We start from the raw sequence: 20273 nt of genomic DNA on the forward strand, positions 1-20273 counted from the left end.
GTTTGTGCAGCCACAATGAAAAACAGTATGGAGGTTCCTCAGAAAACTGAAAACAGAGTTGCCATATTATTCAGCAATTCTACTCCTGGGCATGTATCCAGAGAAAACTCTAATTCAAAAGGATACATGCACCCCTTACATTCATAGCAGCACATTCACAGTAGCCAAGACATGGAAATAATCAAAAAGTCCATTGACAGAAGAATGGATAAAGAAGATACACACACACACACACACACACACACACACATATGCATGCAATGGAATACTAGTCAGCCATGAAAAAGAATGAAACAATGCCACCTGCAGCAATATGGGTGCCACTAGAGATTATCATACTAAGTGAAGTAAGTCAAAAACAGAAAAGTATTATATGATATCACTTATACAAGGAATCTATATGGCACAGGGGCTTCCCTGGTGGGTCAGAGGATGGGACTCCACCTGCCAACGCAAGGGACACAGGTTCAACCCTCAGTCCAGGAACTGGGGTCTCACGTGCCGCAGTGCACCTAAGCCCGCATGCTGCAGCTACTGAAGCCCTCGCTTCTACAGCCTGGGCTCTGAACAGCAGGAGGCACCACAGTGAGAAGCCCATGCACCTCAACCAGAGAAAGCCCTTGTGAAGCAATGGGGAGCCTGTGGGCCTCAATGAAGACCCAGCACAGCCAAACGAACAAATAATAAAATAAAAATTAAATAGAATATAACACAAAAGAACTTATCGAGGAAACAGAAACAGATTCAAAGAAGAAACTCGTGGTTGCCAAGGGAGAAGATGGGGGAGGGACGGACTGGGAGTTTGGGGTGAATGTCAGTCACTCAGTTGCGTCTGACTCTTTGTGACCCCCATGGACTGTAGCCCACCAAGCTCCTCTGCTCATGGAGTTCTTCAGGCAAGAATACTGAGGTGAGGAGCCATTCCCTTCTCCAGGGGATCTTTCCAACCCAGGGATCGAACCTGGGTCTCCTGCACTGCGGGCAGATTCTTTACCACTGAGCCACAGGGAAGCCCTTGGGGGTTAGAAGATGTGAACCACTGTATACAGACTGGATGAACAACAAGGTTCTACGGTACAGCACAGAGAACTACACTCAATATCCTGGGATAAACCATAAAAGAAAGCAATACAGAAAAGAATCTATCTATGTATATAAGTCATTTTGCTACACAGCAGAAATTAACACAACACTGTAAATCAACTGTTTTTCAATAAAAAAAATTTAAATAGGCTCTGACCTGCCTAAATGTGTTTTCTAAAACTTTCAGTTTACTTTAGTTTCCAATGACCAATTGGAATTGGTCATTCCAACTGCTGATAATAAAATCTGTCTCTATTTTTGTTGCCCAGTTACTTTAAAAAAATTTTTTTTTTTTCAGTATAAAGGCAAAACACTAATTCCTTTCCCTTTCTTCATTCCAATGAAATATATGAGATGGGAGAAAAATTTCTGCTTCAGAAAAGAAACTGATGACCTTGACCTGCAGCCTTGGAATTTCTTCTACCTAGAATGTGACAGTCTGGGTTTGGTAATCAAACTATTAAATACTGGAAGAGTCTGTTTTTTTTTTTCCTCTTTTAATTAAAAAAGGGAGAGCGATTCTAGCTCTTATTCCGGTCAGTACACAATTTCTTATATAATCCTGCAGCTAGACATCAAGCCCATATGTACACACTGCTCTCCCGGGATTGTCTGCTCTAGGCAAGGTGTGCAAAAATCAATTCCTTATATCGATCCAGTACTCAAAGCCAGAGTCATCATCTAGAATTTTATTTGAAGTATTCCACTTGCTTCTCTAACATTTAGGTGGAGAGGTATGTACTAGATGGGAAAATAACTAGAGATAAAAATACCACGTTTCCTGCCCGCTTCCACACAATACAACAGGCACCAGAGTCCCCAGCAGAGGGCACGAGAGAAAGCTCCAAGAAAAAGAAATTCGGGGAAAAGAGGAGCAGGCAGGGAGAGACAGGGCCGAGGGGCAGGCGGGCTGGAGGGGCAGCCGCCTGCCAGAACTCGGCGCGAGACCCCGAGGCCCGGAGTCAGACGCGGCCCTTCACAGGCACACCCAGCATTTCCAGCAGCCTTGGGCACTTACCAAAGCCTGTCTATTTCGGCTGAGCCCTGACTATCAAAACAAAAAAGAGCAGAGAAGCCAAGGCATGAGAAAAATGACAAGGGCGGAAGGCTGGCACGTGGCGGGCAGGCTGAGCCGCGTGCAGGAGGATGGGGAGGAGGACGGACTGCAGAAAGCCACACGGCACAGTCCGAGGCCTCGGGAGGACCGGGACTGCACCGCTGGTACAGTGGAGACTGCCAGAGTTTATAAAGAAGTGCCTCTCGAGGCAGGTCCATACTATTTGATTTTCACAAAAGTATATTAAAGTTGTAAGTCAACAATAAGACGATATAAAACCCATATTCCTTAATATGGTCCACAAAAACCTCGCACGGCTGACTCCACCCACCTCACCAAGCGGCCCTCCTCCTTCACCTGCTCCTGCCCAGGGCCCCGAGGCCTCCACATCTCTGCTCCTGTCATCCACAACACTCTCCCCAGACCACCATGAAACACCCGAATATTTTCTCCTGGAAGTGATGGTGCCCTTCTCACCTTTCCATTTCATCCAAACGCCGCCACCCCAGAGCTCTTTCCTGGTCAGCAGATCTAAAGTCAGCTCCTCTCGTCTCTCTCATAGCACTCCCATCTTTTTTTTCTTGGCAGCATTTATGACAATTATCCATTTATTTGCTTAATATCTACATCTCCACTAGAATGAGAGTTTTGAGACAGTAGAAAACATGTTTTGTTCATGACTATATATCAAGGATTTGATAAATATTTGATGAATGAATGCAAAAAACAAGTAATATACAATCTACAAGCCAAAAGTTGGTTCTTTGAAAAGATCGACTAAATTGACAAACCTTTAGTTATTAAGTCCAAAAAGAGACAACTTAAACAGTTAAAATGCATGAAAGAAGGGAAAATATAACAGATTTTGCAAAGTTTTTACTTTGGATTATAGGGGAATATATGAACAACTGTATGCCAAATTAAGTAACTTACTGTCTAATGACATGGACAAATAAATTACTAACAGACACAAATTACCACAACTAATTCAGCATGAAATAAAAAAAACAGCAGATATATAACAAGTAAAGAAATTGAATTCATAATTAGAAAGCTTCCCATGAAGAAAAACCTAGACCCACATGGCTTCACTGGTGAATTCCAGCAAATATTCCAAGAAAAATTAATACCAATTCTTCAAAAACTCACCGAATTGAGCTTCCGGCTGAGGCAATTAGGAAAGAAAAAATAAAAGGCATCCAAAGCAAATAGGAAGAAATAAAATTTTCCCCATTTGCAGATGATATCATTTTGTAAACAGAAAATTCTAAGAAATTCACTAAAGAACTGTTAGAACTATTAGTCTGCCTAGGCTGCAGGATACATTAGTAATGAACAGTCTAAAAATAAAATTGGGAAACTTTTATAAAAAGGTATAAATTTTTTAAAAAGAAGTATAAGACTTGTATGCTGGAAACCTCAGAACAATGTGACTGAACAAAATCAGACAGTCTAAGTAAATGTAAAGATAAGTCATATTCATGGATCAAGATTCAATATTGTTAAGATGGCAATGGGGCTTCCTTCATAGCTCAGTTGGTAAAGAACCTACCTGCAATGCAGGAGACCCAGGGTCAGGAAGATCCCCTGGAGAAGGAAATGGCAACCCATTCAGTATTCTTGCCTGGAGAATCCTACTGACAGAGGAGCCTGGCAGGCTACAGTTCATGGGATCACAAGAATTGGACACGGCTTAGTGACTAAACTACCACCACCAAGATGGCAATACTCTCCAAACTGATTTACAGATTCAACACAACCTCTATCAACATCCTAGCTTCAGTAATCAAACACTGTCATTCTGATATAAGAACAGATGGAACTGACATGAGGATAAACTGAATAGAATTCAAAACAGAATTGAACTGATTTGTAAAAGAGTTTCAATATAATTAAATGGAGAAAGAAGAGTCTTTTCAACAAACAGTTCTGGAAAAACTGGATATTTACATGCAAAAGAATGACTTTTAATCCATACCTTACGCCATACACAAAAACCAATTCAAAGTAGACCACAGACCTAAATGCATTAGTAAAGCTATAAAATTCTTGGAAGAACACATGGAAATAAATCTCCATCAAACAGCATCAGGCAAAGCCTTCTTTGGTAAAACAGCAAAAGCACAAACACCGTAAGAAAAATAGATGAACTAGACTTTTCAAAAATAAAAACATTTGTGTCATCACATCTAGAAAGTAAAGACAGCTACAGAGTAGATAAATACAAGCGTCTCTTGGTATCCAAGGGAGACCAGTTCCAGGGCCCTCCCACACACACCAAATCCAAGGACCCTCAAATCCCTCATATGAAATGGCACAGCAGTTTGTCTTCCACAACCATAGACGTGGAATGCAGAGATACAAAGAGTCAATTGTATACCAGCTAATCAGTTATCTGAAAACAGACTGGTATCCAGAACTCACACAGAAATCTTACAACTCAGTAATAAAAAGACAACTGAAGCAAGTAAAAAATGGGCCAAAGAAAAAGACATTTCTCCAAAGAAAATATACAAATGGCCAATAAGTATGTGAAAAGATGCTCAACATCAGAGATCAACAGGGAAGTGCATATCAAAACTACAATGTGATATTGCATCACACCTACTAGATTGTACATAATTAGGAAGAGACAGCAATTAGCAAGGCTATAGAGAAAATGAAACCTTCATTCATTGCAGGTGGGAATGTAAAACAGCACCACTGGTTTGGAAAACACCAGTGTTTTCTCAAAAAGTTATATAATTATTACCTCATGACCCAGCATTTCCACTTGTAGGTAGTTCTCCACAAGAGAACTAAAACAGTTATCTATAACAAAACTTGTCCATAAATGTTCAGAGCAGCATCATTCATAATAGCCAAAAGTAGAAGCATATCCAAGTGCTCATTAGCTGAAGAACAGATAAATTATTTGTGGTATATCTATACAATGCAATATTATATAGCCATAAAAGGAAAAAGTACTGATACACGCTGTGATATGGATAAACCCTGCAACTATGATGCAAAATAAAATAAGCTAGTCACAAAAGACCACATACTGTATTATTTCCTTCTCAGAAAATATTACGAATAGCCAAATCTGCAGACAAAAAAGTAGGACAGTGGTTTCAAAGAACAGCAGAGACATAGAAATAGACATTGCTTATGGGAATGGGGTTTCTTTTGGGGATGACAAAAATGTTCAAAAATTGGGCTAAGATAGTTGATTGCACAATCCCATAAGTATATGAGAAAAAACTGAACTGTACATTTTAAATGGGTGAATTGTACAGTATGTGAATTATATCTCAAAATGTGCTCAGTTGCTCAGTCAGGTCCAATTCTTTGTGACCCCTATGGACTGTAGCCCACCAGGCTCCTCGGTTCATGGGATTCTCCAGGCAAGAATACTAGAGCGGGTTGCCATTTCCTTCTTCAGGAGATCTTCCCGACGCAGGGACTGAACCTGTGTCTCCTATGTCTCTTGCTTTGGCAGGCAGATTCTTGACTCCTGAGCCACCTGGGAAACCCATACCTCAATAATGCTGTTTTTAAAAAAAAAAATAACAGGTAATACAGTGATGTAATGTATTAAGTTCTTACCATTATGTTCATATAATGACATTTTACCTTCCTAAATATTTATTTGTTGTGGTGTGAAGATAAGGTTAAGATATAAACAAGGGGAAGATCAGAGGAAAGACTTCTCTTTGGGGAGTGTGGAAGATTGGCATCAAAGCCCACCCAGTATAGTCTTTTACAAGTACTGAATTTCTGTGACAAGGAATTTACTTGTAGTTCAGAGTGACAGGAAGTTACATGAGCTCAATCACTTCAAGACTTTTAAGCTGTAAAACACAAAACTGACATCTCTAGAGCAAAAGCCACTCTGCTCCCAGGGCGAGCAATTCCCACAAGGTACTAAGAACAGCCCAGCTTCAGAAGCAGAAAGACACTCACATTCCTCAAGACCGGGAGCGCCAGCTGCTCAAAGGACGTCAGGTCCACCACGTACTGCCCTACACGGCACTCACGCTTTCCAGGCAGAGGCTCTGACCTGAAAGAAAAAGATGGTCCATCCCTCATTGAGACCCCTGCACTGACTTCTGATTTTTAGCTGCTCCACTGAGCCTCTGGCTTTCTCCATGTGCTAAACCATCCTTAAAAATCACCTACCAGAGAGTGCAGTGAGCAGAGCTGATCTGATTGCTCACTCCCTCCTGAGATCAGGGCTAACACTGGTGCGCACACCACCGCCCACAGCCTGGCAGTTACCTCCAAGGAGCGGGCGTATCACCTGTCTTAGAAGAGTGACAGGAGAAACAGGGCCACAAGGTACCAAGAGAGAAGAGCTTACTGCTCAGTGGAATCAGTTTGCACTGAAATACAGTATTCTCAACTTTGCTTTTCATACGATGACTTCAACCTCTGTTTTCTTTGATGCCAAGAAAGCCATAAAAGCTCAAGATTCTTTAAGACAGAAGGGACCACCTGGCTCAGCCCTGGGCCCAGGAGAACACCACCGCAGAGGGACCTCCGTGGTGGTCCGGGGGTTACGATTCTGCCCTTCCAATGCAGGGGGCGTAGGTTTGATCTCTTAGTCGGGGAACTAAGACCCCGCATGCTGTGAGGCATGGTCAAAAAAAAAAAAGAAAAGAAAAGAAAAAACACTTCAGGAATGAAGCTGCAGTACCCAATTCTGGATAAAGGTCCCCGGATGCCAGACAACGTGACAACATCAAACCCTATTCTTCTTCCTCCCTGTCTGACTTCTTCTGTATAAAACCCATCGACAGGCACGCCAGAGGACTTTAAAACTTCGGTGGCTTTCTGGATCAGTGTTGTTTTTCCAACTCCTAGAGAAAAAAAAAAAAAGAGTCCATCAGGGCCCACTGCCTTGTTGGAGCATAGCAACCAGGAGAGAAATGGGCTGCAAAAGGCTTTTATGAACATTAACCTCACTTAACTCTGATTGCTCCAGATGTAAAAACTGTTTAATTTCAAGTAGAAAACAAATATAATAAAAATGTGAATGGTATACTGAAGTTTATTTTTAAATTCTGAAACATTATTAGTTTTGTCACATACATGATCAGAGAACCAACTGAGTGGTTTTCTGATGATAATTTCAAGTGCAATTTGCATCCTACAAGACAAGCTTTTGTTTTCTCCTGAGTTTACTCTTCTTGAGGGAGCAAACTTTTCCACCTAGAAAAGTAAAGCTGGTCAAGCTTCAGGCAAAGGCTGGATGCTTTAAGTTAGGATTTCAAGACACTCTGAACCTATGTTTAACAGTGGGAACATCCCTTCATTTCTCCTTGGACTTACAATGTATGGCTCCCCAAAATGGGACTCTTAGATACCTCCAACACTACTAGAAATGGTAATTTTTCAACTTTTTCCAGAAAAGCAATCCCATCAGGTTGGCCATGCCTTCCATCACCTCCTCAGTTCAGTTCAGTTCAGTTCAGTCACTCAGTCGTGTCCAACTCTTTGCAACCCCATGGACCGCAGCATGCCAGGCTTCCCTGTCCATCACCAACTCCCAGAGTTTACTCAAACTCATGTCCATCGAGCTGGTGATACCATTGAAGCATCTCATCCTATGTCGTCCCCTTCTCCTCCACCTTCAATCTTTCCCAGCATCAAGGTCTTTTCCAATGAGTCAGTTCTTTGCATCAGGTGGCCAAAGTATTGGAGTTTCAGCATCAGCATTAGTCCTTCCAATGAATATTCAGGACCGATTTCCTTTAGGATTGACTGCTTTGATCTCCATCACCTCCTAGAGTATCCCTAAGTATTCCTTTGACTTGCCCCCAACCTCTTCCCAGAGGATAACCTGTGCACCTCCGCCCACTCATCCTCCCCACCCAGGACCCCTTTGTTTCCTCCCAGCCTAGCCAATGGACTACTCTGATTAACACTTGGGTGCTTACAAGTTAAACACTATTTAATACTACTATTCAGTGATGCTGTGGAGGCAGGGCCTGGTCTCGCATGCCTCCTAAGCATTTTCTTGCTTAATTCTTTACAATTACCCTGTGAAGCAGTTGCCACCCTTGTCCCTATTTTACAAAAGAAGAAACTGAAGCACAGAGAAGATGGGCAACGTATCCATGGTCAAACAACTGAGAGAGACCATACAGTTTAACAGGGGCCTTCATCTGCCACCATGATTTTATTTCATATGAACCTTGTTCTCATACAAAGTCAGTGGCATCATGACTACCCCAAAATGGGAAACCACGTCTGCAACACAGCTATTATGACACAACAGGGTTGCAAGTCGTATTATTCCTATGGCTGCCCATGCAGAGTCATCAGGGTTCCCAAAGAAGCTTTTGACGCTTACTTGAAATAAAATATGATGTTATTCTCATTTAGTTCATTCTTCCTCCAAGTTTCACACGAACAATGGTGTCTGGCCTTCTGAAACATGAACAGCAGCCCACGCTCATGGCACTAGGAGGGAATGTAACCCCACCTCTGTCCCTCAGTAACTGCTGCTTTAGGGGAGTCACTGAAGAATCCGCTTAACACGGGCAAGTGGCCTCTGTTAATGTGTAAGTTGGGACTTCTCTGAAACAACTTAATGTTCATTCATTAGGGATTGTTAAATTATGGTATCATGTGTATAATGACATAAACCCATAGGAATCTCATGCAACCATTAAAGAGAACACTGCTTACCTATGGAAAGAGCTTACTGCTTAGCATGGAAAACAGACCACAACATATGAAAATAATATATGGAGAAAAAGCAGGTTAAGAAACAACAGAAATACACAGTAGTATTCCGTTACTTTTTTTTTTGAAAGACCACAAATAACAAATGTTGGCAAGGACGAGAAGAAAAGGGAACCTGTATGCTGTCATGTGTAAACTGGTGCAGTCACTGTGGAGAACAGTGTAGAGGTTCCTCAACTATCATATGATCCAGCAATTCCACTCCTGGGTATATATCCAAAGAAAACGAACACACTATTTTGAAAAGATAAATGTACCCCCAAATGTTCATAGCAGCATTATTTACAACATATGGGAGCAACCTAAGTTTCCATCAACAGATGAATGGACAAAGATATGGTATACAATACAATGAAATACTATTCAATTATTAAAAAAATGAAATTTTGCCATCTGCAACATCATGGATGGGCCTGGACGATATTAGGCTTAGTGAAATAATTCAGGCAGAGATAGACAAATACTGTGTGGTATCACTTATATATGGAATCTAAAAAAATAGAACAAACTCGTTTTATATAATAAAAAGAAACAGACTCACAGACAGAGAGAAGAAACTAGTGGTTACCAGTGGGGAGAGGGAAGGGGTATGATGGGGGAGATTAAGAGGCCCAAACTACTACGTATAAAACAAATGAGCTACAAGGATATATTCTACAGCACAGGGGGGGAAAAGGCAATATTTTATAATACCTATAAACAGAATCTTGAAAAACTGTGAATCACTGGTATACACATGAAACTTACACAATACTGTAAATCAACTATATCTCAATTTTAAAAAAGTGAAGTATGTAGGTGTCTCCAGAAGAAAATGTCAAGAAGAACAGAAAGATTTATAGTATTTGTTTCTGTATGTTGTAAATCCAAGGCACTTTCAATTTCTTCTTTATAACTTTCTAGTTTTTTTTTTTTTTTTTTTTTTGGTCTTACAGTGAGTATTGCTCTTAATTTAAGAAAAAAACAAAGCTATTTACATTATGCAAAAGACAAAATGGAACAGCTGTAATAAAAGGGAATATCGTGGGTCTAATCTGTTAGGGAGAACACTTAAACCAAGAAGAGGCATTTGGCTCTAGTCCCTTTTTCCCTCTTTAGCTCTAGAAATTTTATCTAAGTTAATTTGCTATCTACACTGGCTAAGAAGTGACCTATAGGAAGGAGACCCCAAAATCAAAGGCCCACACCACATTCAGAAAGAACGGGTTGGAAAGCCCCAGAATTATTTTGGTTCTGGTTCTCCTATAAAGTGGACCGTGAAATAAAGACTCACGTGCAGGCTGTTTAATTTGGGAAGCAACACCCGAAGATAACACACTGGTGGGGAGGTGACTGCATTATCAACAAGTTATCAGTGGGTAGTTTAATCCCACTGAGAAATCCTAGGAGACAGCTTTGGATTCAGAGTTCTCTTGTGTGATGAGTGAGGAAGGAGTTTACCCACCAACTTCCAACTGTCAAGGGTCACAGCTGCTTCAGGGGACAGGAATTCCCTGGCCCTTCAGGCCTGCCCGTGTGCAGGCAGAGGTGGGCCCAGGGGTCAGAGAAAGTCCTCTGGATAGGTCACAGACTGGACAGCTGGAAGTGGGGGAAAAACTGATAAGTGCAAAGGACACATGAGTGGGGCCCTGAGAGTGTACAAGAGTGTCTCTGAGAAGATACTTGATGTCTGAACACACAGAGATTCAGACAGCAGGCAGAGTTTGGGACTGGACTGGTGACAGAAAGATACTAAGTCAACGAAAAAAACAGGAGGAAATTCCAAAGGGGGGGAAATGTGCATAAAGGGAAAATACATTACAGATACTCTTGGCTCCATGGTTCTACTGTGGTTTACTTGTAAAATACCATCAACACTGACCACTGAGCTAATTAAAATTATAGTGTAACTGCTTTGGGAAAACTGGGAGAAAGAGAAGGTTAGTGGGTTTAAGGCCAGGCTTAAGAAAGCTACACTCTAGCACTGAGTCTTTCAATCATGTGTATGCATATAAAACTTTTATAAAGAAGGAAACAGAAAGAAGAACTAGTATTGGCCTGGCTGGCCTCTGTCCTCACCCACCTCCAGGACTCAAGCAGGTACAATCATAAAAATAAGCCACTTCTGTTATGAAACACATAGATGTCCTGGGGCCAGGCTGCTGAGAAAACTTTCAAATAAAGTTTCAAATAAAGGACTGACAAATCAACTTTTAGAAGACATTCCTTTACAATATTAAGGAGTACCTTTGGATATTAGAAATTTCTCAAAACACCCTTCTCCTCACCACTCCCCCATTGCCTGATAAATATAAAACTCTAGAATCTGCAACATTAAGTTAACCTGTGGTCCTAAAAGCTAAAGATACTAATTAAAAAAAAGTGAAAGAGAATTTCAGGCCTGGGGTTACAATGGTTGATATCTGAATGCACAGTTAACCTGAAACTGCAAAGAAGCTAAAGAATCACTTTCTGCACTCAAAGTCCATCTTTTTTGTTGCTGTTCTCTCTTATCTGATGCTGTCTTAATCTGATGTTGTCACAAACTTCTTGCCTCTTCTTTTAGTAATGGCTTATCTATGTGCAGCATCTTGGCTTAAAAGGCATCTATCTGTTCCACCAGTCTCTCATTTAAATGCACACTACCACCTTTCAAGGGCTTCCCTGGTGACTCAGAGATTAAAGCATCTGCCTGCAATGCGGGAGACCTGGGTTCGATCCCTGGGTGGGGAAGATCCCCTGGAGAAGAAAATGGCAACCCACTCCAGTATCCTTGCCTGGAGAATCCCATGGACGGAGGAGCCTGGTGGGCTACAGTCCACAGGGTCCCAAAGAGTCGGACACAACTGAGCGACTTAACTTTCACTTTCACCACCTTTCAAAGATGAGACCTTCACAGTCTAAGGTTGGAGGGATTTCCATTAGAAGGGACAGGCACCAAAGAAGGGTCTGGGTGGGGGTGCCCAGTACCCCGCCCCCGTGTGTGGGGGTACCAAGGCTCTCAACCTGCGACCTCACTCATGCAGGAAATTGGGGTGGGGGGCGGTCAGTGAATATGGATAGGGAACACGGTTGCACTATCTTGCAACTGGAATTCAACTGGAATTCCACTCTTTCATGATAAATGCAGGCGCGTGTGACGACAGAAATCAGACACCTTCGGTGGTGGTGGCAGAGACCCTGAAATATGGCCTGTGCACATCACAACTTCAGAGTGTTAGTCGCTCAGTCTTGTCCTACTCTTTGCGACCCCACGGACTGTAGCCCACCAGGCTCCTCTGTCCATGGGATTCTCCAGGCAAAAATACTGCAATGGGTTGCCACACTGGAATGCGTTGCCATGCCCTCCGCCAGGGGATCTTCCCAACCCAGGGCTCGAACCCGGGTGTCCCACATTGCAGGCGAATTCTTTACCGTCTGAGCTACCAGGGACAGTACTACTACTGCCTTTGACCCTACTTAACACCTTAATACGGAAGGCCAGGTGCCACTCCATAACAAGCTTGTTTCGCCCTCCTGAAGTTGGCTTCATTTCATTTACCTTATGGACTCAATCACATTTTCCGCAGGCTTCTGACCACCAAGCCTGTAGCTTAACATGCGGAATTTTAGAGGCGGGGAGCACCGGCTGCCGCAACCCCACGCGCCCGCCACGCCCACCTCTCGGCCTCGTGGAGGGTGCGGACACGGGCAAGATTACCTGGGGGCCCAGTCAGGAACACGTGCCGGGCCATACGGGTAGGCTCGGGTTGGGGGCACGACCCGGGTAGAGGTGGGGTCGAAGTCGCCGAACCGGGAAGGTGGGAGAGGTCCCGACCCAGGGTCAGCCACCCAGCACCGCAATCCCCTCCTCCGCCAGCCGGAAGTAACGTCTGTAAGGCCGCGCACGCGCCCTCCGCACTCAGCGTCGGTCTGCGCTTCCGCCCTCCGCGCTCAGCATCGGTCTGCGCTTGCGCTCTCCGCGCTCAGCGTAGGTCTGCGCTTCCGCCCTCCGCGCTCAGCACCCGTCTGCGCTTGCGCCCTCTGCGCTTAGCTGCGGTCCTCGCTGAGACCTCCTTTCAGCGACGGGAGGGTGGTTATTCTGGTCTTCTCTGGGTTTGTGTGCTTCAGCCTCCGTGTTGGACTTAGGTAGGGTGTTTGCGAGAAGGTGTGCGTAAAAGCCTTTTACTAAACCAGTGCTGCTCAGGTGAGCGCCGTTTACGAAGCTCTGGGACCGGACCTGGGAGCTGAAATTTTCCCAGGCTGCGGGGAGAGACCTCCTGAAGGAAGTTGGGGTCCTAAGCCTTCCCAAAAGAAGGAGGATTTGCTACCGATTGGAACTACTTCCCCAGTGTTGTCAGCCACCGCTGCAGTGTGGTACTAGATGGTTAAAAGTGTTCATGCGTGGGCTCCAACTCCCGAGATTCGGAGTGATTGATCTTGGGCGAGCCCTGAGCATCTGGGCCTTCTTGATATTGTTGAAACTCCCCGGCAGTTTCAACTATAGTCCCGTCTTCACCCGTGCACACAAAGACCAGTTTCCCCTTCTTGCCACCGTCTCAGAAATGTAAACCAACGCAAGACCCAGCCGGAGGATCTTCCAGTGCCAAGCATTAAGTGGTTTTCCTCCTCAATTAACCATTTGAGGTGTTTGATCCTGCGAAATGAAGTGGCGGTGGCCTTGGGCCAGAGTTACCTGTAAGCCCTTTCGCTGTAATATATGTCCAGTTTGTTTCCTGATCGATCATCCTCCATCCTGTCTGGGAAAGCAGTTTCACTGAGTGCTCAACTTAATTGTGTGGGTACACACAGGACTTCCAGAGCTCCCCTTAGCCTCGTTATTCATCAGTTAGATAGCCTCCATTTCTTACTGTTTGAAAAGGAATCATGTAAAAGTCAGATTTGTTCAGTCGAGTTGTCACCATCATTTCTGCAACATTTATAACGTTTCATCACTGGTAAGGTAGGGCCTTCCACCCAGATTTCTTTCACCTCCATTGCAAACTGGAGTCAAGAACAGTTGATATAGTCAAGTAAACCCACAGAGTAGTTTCCAGAAGAAAGAAATGTGTACACCGCCGTATGTATGATCTTTTTATAAAAACAATTATTTTAAAGTGCTAATTATGTAGGATTTCCATCACTGAAGCAGTTTGTGTTTGCAAGGTTCACCAGGAGATGGATTATTATATTTTGAAGTTATGCCTGGAATTCTGGTAGCCGCCAGCAGACCTGTTTAGGTACCTCAGTTTAGGTACCTCAGTTTAGGTAGACTCTAGATGTAGAGTGCTGGTATTTCAGAACAAAAAGAAAATTCTTCCAAAGTTGGATGTTCTTTTTCCATCAAATCTATTTGTTTGGGCAGTTTACTTGGATATCTTCACTTTATAATAATTAATTGATCTGAGTCTTTGATTTGTGCAGTTTCCTTTGTTGGTTACACATCAATCACAACCGATGAAATACCTTATCTTAGAGATTAAGAACAAAAAGAGAGGCAAACATGATTAGTCACCCATTTTTAAATAAATAGATGATTAAACTACTGTGCTGAAGCTAACTTTTGCTTACTGTCCAACCAGTGTATAATTACTTAGAACAGTTGATTCCAATTCTTTCTTCCTGCAGGACCTGGGTGCAGGCTAACTTTTGATAGAATGCAGTACAACATTTATTAAAGCAGTTAGTAAGCATACATCTGAAGTCTCTACAGTTCCAGAGACTGTTTTCTCTATTGCTTCACCCAAGCACCTAAAACAGTTCCTGGCACACAGTAAGGGATGTACATGCTATGCGGTCTGTGCTATCTGCAATGTATAAAGGCATGAATAAGAGGAGCTCCTTTAGATTCTTGCCTTTTGAGGAATTTTTAGTTGTTTGGGTAGAGAAGACCCTCGGGCTGTCACAGTCGTGGGGGTGCTGTAACGGAGGCTGAGTGAGCACTGGTGAGGGGCCAGGAGGATGAGAAAAGCCTTCCTAGTCCAGTGACTGTGAGCCTGCTTGGAGGATGAGTGAGAGGAACTGCAGAGAGCAGAAGGGGACACCTCTTAGGTCCCCTGTCCTTTTGTGTCTCTGCTCCAGTCACCACTACTAGTGGGTGACTGTCCTCAATCTGCAGTGGCAGGGAGTGAGGTGGTTAGAAGGAGATACAGGTCAAATAAAACCGGGTGTTTCTGTGTGACCAACACAGCTTGATTCATGTGATTTCTGGAGCCAGTCACTGAGCCAAGGAGATGGAATGATCTCACTGGGCAGGCTTGGATCAAGTGCTCCCCTGGAGAAAGGGGTGATCTGCCCCTTTCAGTGCCAGAGACCAGGCCTGAGGGAGGGATGCTCCCCAAAGGAGAATTTAGGCACTGTTTCCACAGGGGCAAATGAATACCAGGCTGGCAAAACAGATTCACGTGTCCTTTTCCCCACTTTCATATTTTTACATCTGCAGTAGCCATAGTCTTGGTTCCGTTTTCTTGTGCTTAGGACATAATCCAAGTTTAAATTGTGTGTATGTTAAGTGGCTTCAGTTGTGTCTGACTCTTTGTGACCCTACGAGCTTTAGCCCTCAAGGCAAGAATACTGGAGTGAGTTGCCTTGGAAATCTTCCCAACTCAGGGATAGGACCTATGTCTCTTATGTCTCCTGCATTGGCAGGCGAGTTCTTTACCACTAGCACCACCTGGGAAGCCAAGTTTAAATTATGTTAGTACAAACATGTTAGGGGAAACATTGACTGAAACCACTCACCTTGGCCAGGCACCACCAGCAAACACTTGCGTGGGATATTTTATGAAAGGAGGTCCTAGTAAAAAACAGAACTAACAAGCCAGCACTAACCAGAATTCAAGAAAGGTCAAAAGGAAACAGGTGATGCCAGTCCATATGTCCCCCCCAACTCCTGGCTGGAATGCATCTCGAGCGAGTGATGCTCACGCCACCAGGAGGGACCCTGAGTCAGAATGATTGGCCAGAGACAACACGGAAACTAATCCTATCACCATAAACCCAAGACTGTGAGCCACATGACAGAGTGGTTCTCCTGGGTTTCCGTGCCTCCTGCTCTTAACCCTAGTGCCTCCTTCCCAACAAGGTTTCTTGCTTTGTTAGCACAAGTGTCTCGTTAGACAATTCATTTCTGAGTGTTAGACAAGAGTGCACTCTTGGGCCCTGGAAGGGATCCTTCTTCCTGCAAAAAATATACTTAGGAGTAAGTGTTGTGTGTGTTTGTGTGCACACTTGCACATGCATAGGTTTATAGGTTTGGGGAATATTTGTATACATCTCATCTCATTTGACCAGTTACTGTACAGTTGTGGGCACCATATCCTTGTATAGGGTTAGGAAAAATGTATCTTTGCAGAAGTCGCTGGCTCAAAGTAAGGGGCAATGGGAAAGCTGTGTATATGGCCCTATATGTGAGACAGCAAAAGAGACACAGATGTAAAGAATAGTCTTTTAGACTCTGTGGGAAAAGGCGAGGGTGAGATGATTTGAGAGGGTAGCATTGAAATGTGTATATTATCATATGTGAAGCAGATCGCTGGTCTAGGTTCGATGCATGAGAAGGGTGCTCAGGGCTGGTGCACTGGGATGACCCAGAGAGATGGGATGGGGAGGGACGTGGGAGGGGGGCTCAGGGTGGGGAACACATGTGCACCCATGGCTGATTCATGTCGATGTGTGGCAAAAACCACTACAATATTGTAATTAGCCTCCAATTAAATAAATTGTTTTTTTTCAAAGTGTGGCTATGATTACAGCGGGCTTCCCTGATGGCTCAGATGGTAAAGAATCTGCCTGCAATGCGGGAGATTTGGGTTCAATCCCTGGGTTGGGAAGATCTCCTGGTGGAGGGCATGGCAACACACGCCAGTATTCTTGCCTGGAGAATCCCCATGGACAGAGGGGCCTGGCGGCTGCAGTCAGTGGGATCGCAGAGAGTGGACGTGACTGAGCGCCTGAACACAGCACAGCATCATCAGAGTGAGTGCAGAAAACCAAGCAGAGGAGAGTCATGTCATTGTGAGATTCCAGGGAGAATGAGGAGCCAGCAGGAACGGGCCTTTAGCATCTTCATGGATAAGAGGGGTAAACAGGGAAAGTTGTTAAGAGTGAGCCCCCAGGGACATGCTGAGAGGTCCAGGGGAGAGGAGCAGAGCTTCTGTTTGGCTGTCTCGTTCCTCAGGAAGGCTAACGCTATGTTTTGTTCAGGTTCATTTTCGTTCGTTTCACTGGGATCCCATCAGTGGAGTATCTATTGTTTGCAGAATAATATGGCAATTGTTCTGGTTTGAATCGGCCTCTGATGTGTAGGAACCAAAAAAATAAAAAAGTAAATTGCTGTCTCTAATGAATATTCAACACCTGATATAAATAGAGCTGGTTATTTAATATATTCACCTTCCTCCTTCCCTCTCTCTCTTCCTTCCTTTCTTTTCTTTCATTCCTTTCTTCCTTATTGTATTGCAGACACTGCACTGTGGTACATAGTAGGGATCAAAGATACATTTGAAATATGTAATATTTCATATATTTAAATATCATATACTAATGCATATATATGGAATCTAGAAAGATGATACCGATGAATTTATTTGCAGGGCAGCCATGGAGAAACAGACATAGAGAACAGACTTAGGACATGGGGCGGGGGGAGGAGAGAGAGGGTGAGATGTGTGGAGAGTAATGTGGAAACTTACAGTACCATATGTAAAATAGATAGCCAATGGGAATTTGCTGTATGAGTGGAAACTCAGACAGGGGCTCTGTGACAATCTAGAAGGGCGAGCTGGGGAGAGAGACGGGAGAGAGGTTCAGGACGGAGGGGACATGGGTGTACCTATGGCTGATTCTTGTTGATGTTTAACAGAAAATAACAAAATTCTATAAAGCAATTATCCTTCAATTAAAAATCAATTAAAAAACACTGGTGAGCAGACTTTTATACCTAGGTTTACATTTTTTAAAATATTAAATATCCATGAGCTCTTATTTTTCATTCAACATGAAAATACCTTTATCTGAGCTCCTGAGGGAAGAATTCCTTTCCCACCCCTTTAGATTACCTACCTTTTTGAATAACACTGGCGTTGGGAAAGCTGGCATTGCATTCTGGCCTCCAACCTTGTAGTACTTAGACATATTTAACAAAAGGTAGTAGCTAATGTTTACCTGGTGTTTACCATGTGCCAAGTTCTCTTCACAGAGCCCTAAAAATTATAGTAACTTCTTTAATCCTCACCAAAACTTCATTCTATCTATGGACAAACCAAAATAGAGAGGGACAAAGGAAACGACCCAAGACCACCGTGCATATACACACATGTGTTTAGATGTGATTGTGTGTATATCTGTGTATATATGTATATCACTGCATGTGTATATATGATTCAAACTCAGGTATTTGGGTGCCAGAGTCTGTCTGATACAGATTTTTAACTTTTGTCCTGAAAATAGGTCATGGGCAACATCACAAAGTGAAAAGTTCATGTGAGGACTACAAACCTGCTCCATTTGTTACTCTTCCTTCTTCTAGGAAAACAAGCATCATCAGCAAGTCCCCTACATACGAAGGAGTTCTCTTCCAAGAGCACGTTCGTAAGTCCAGTTTCTCCCTAAGTCCAACAAAGTTAGCCTAGGTACCCAACTAACAAAGTCTGTTATGTAGTAATGTACTGTAATAGGTTTATAATACTTTTCACACAAATAATACACAAAGAATAAAACATTTTAATCTGACAGTACAGTACCTTGAAAACTACAGCAAAACAGCGGAGCATGTTCCCGTCTTTGAGAGTTCCCAACTTGAAAGTTTGTATGTAGGGGACTTGGGGCTTCCCCGGGGCTCAGCGGTGAAGAATCCGCCTGCCAGTGCAAGAGACGTGGATTTGATCCCTGGGTTGGGAAAATCCCCTGGAGAAGGAAATGGTAGCTCACTCCAGTATTCTTGCCTGGGAAAGCCCATGGATAGAAGAGTCTGGCGGGCTACAGTCCATAGGGTTAAAAAGAGTCAGACATGACTTAGTGACTGAACTACAACAGGAATAACATGTAGGGGACTTACTGCACTGAAGAGCTCTAAGGTAGTTCTTGAAGGACAGAGAGAATGGAGGGCTCTTTCTCATTCTAATTCTCTTCCAGGGCTGTCTAGGGTAATAATTCCTATCACATCTGTGTTCGTGGACCAGCTAACTCAGAGATCCCTGGGTCAGTGATCATGGAGTGAGCCAAGCAGCCCCCCGTCTCATGCCCAAATCTCTGGGTGTGAGACTGCAGGTCCTCGGAGAGACGCAGCCGCTGTCCTCCTGCTGGGCTCATCAGACATCCTCTCCTCCCGCCTCAGCCTCTCTCAGCACGGCTACATCAGGTAGTGCCTCTCCTCTGACAAGCTTAGCAACATTTATTCAAATTTCATTGTCTTTCCCTGTAAATAATCTGCAGGAGAAATGAATTGCTTTTTAATTTGGTCAGAATACATCATCCCCAGAATTGTTCGCACCATGAGCCCCAGGCAAAAGAGGCTGTGAGTGTTAATTAGCCATCTTCATCCATATGGGAGCCTGGGTTCTCCTCCCCATCTCCCATGCCCTCTGGTCCATTTCTAGGTAAGGGCATGGTTTCAGCTCCATTTGCCAACAAGTTGATAAAAGGTTTTGCTGGCTGAAAACTAGAGGAAACTTAAGGAATAATTCATTTTCATTTCTATTGTGTATCTTCAGTCTTCCTGAGGAAGAACGTCATTGATTCGTTTCCTGGACCAAAGTTCATCCTCCTCTCCTAATGCCAATGAGGTCTGAAATCTGGTGGGTTGGATAGATAAAGCATTAGTCTGTGGCTGGCCAAAAAGTAATTGGGGGCCTTTTAAAGGCAGGTTCTGTTCTCTCCTGTTTCCCTGAACGAGCCTACACAAAGACCCTGGATGGTGCATCTCAGTCACCCTAGTGTGAGAGCAGATTTTCACAAGGATATGGACATTCAGGGGTTTCCCAGATGGTGCTAGTGATAAAGTACCTGCCTGCCAATGCAGGAGATGTAAGAGACACGGGTTTGATCACTGCATCAGAAAGATCGCTAGAGGAGGGCATGGCAGCCCACTCCAGTACTCTTGCCTGGAGAATCCCATGGACAGAGGAGTCTGGCAGACTACAGTCCATGAGATCACAAGAGTTGGACTTGATTGAAGCTACTTAGCGCATGCGCATGCATAGACATAATCTGTCTGCAGAACATAATCTTCCTGAGGACTTCGCCTCCAGTCCTTATTTCAGAACAATGCTCCCAGTTGAGTCACAAAGAGAGTTGAGAAAAGTGACTCAATGCCTCGTCCTGTTCACTGCTCCACCGACCCTTATGTTTGAAGAGCTGAGCGTAGTTGGTTTCTGGGATGCCCTGCATGGATGTAGCCTAGCATCCTTCATGCCCCCTTCGTGCTGGAAAGCAGAAATGATGA

General features: G+C 43.7%; 1 protein-coding gene and 1 long non-coding RNA gene across 3 annotated transcripts in view; one reads left to right on the plus strand and one right to left on the minus strand.

Moving 5' to 3' along the window:
• The window catches only part of NTPCR (nucleoside-triphosphatase, cancer-related), a 35556-nt gene extending 22845 nt beyond the window's left edge, over positions 1-12711 (minus strand). Inside the window, exons 1-3 of the mRNA XM_020885450.2 lie at positions 12552-12711; positions 6819-6981; positions 6086-6182 (exon numbers count right to left, since the gene is read on the minus strand). Coding sequence (XP_020741109.2) covers positions 6086-6182; positions 6819-6981; positions 12552-12585 — 294 coding nt within the window. The 5' untranslated portion in view covers positions 12586-12711. The remainder of the gene's footprint in view (positions 1-6085; positions 6183-6818; positions 6982-12551) is intronic.
• A 65-nt stretch (positions 12712-12776) lies between these two features.
• Positions 12777-20273, plus strand: part of LOC110132247 (uncharacterized) — a 28358-nt gene continuing 20861 nt past the window's right edge. The window contains exons 1-3 of one of the 2 annotated variants that reach the window (XR_002312411.2): positions 12777-13528; positions 18281-18421; positions 18965-19190. This is a non-coding gene — a long non-coding RNA (uncharacterized lncRNA). The remainder of the gene's footprint in view (positions 13529-18280; positions 18422-18964; positions 19191-20273) is intronic. The other variant, XR_011488836.1, reaches the window with a different exon arrangement.

This window comes from Odocoileus virginianus, chromosome 7, assembly GCF_023699985.2.
Source record: "Odocoileus virginianus isolate 20LAN1187 ecotype Illinois chromosome 7, Ovbor_1.2, whole genome shotgun sequence".
NCBI lineage: Eukaryota > Metazoa > Chordata > Mammalia > Artiodactyla > Cervidae > Odocoileus > Odocoileus virginianus.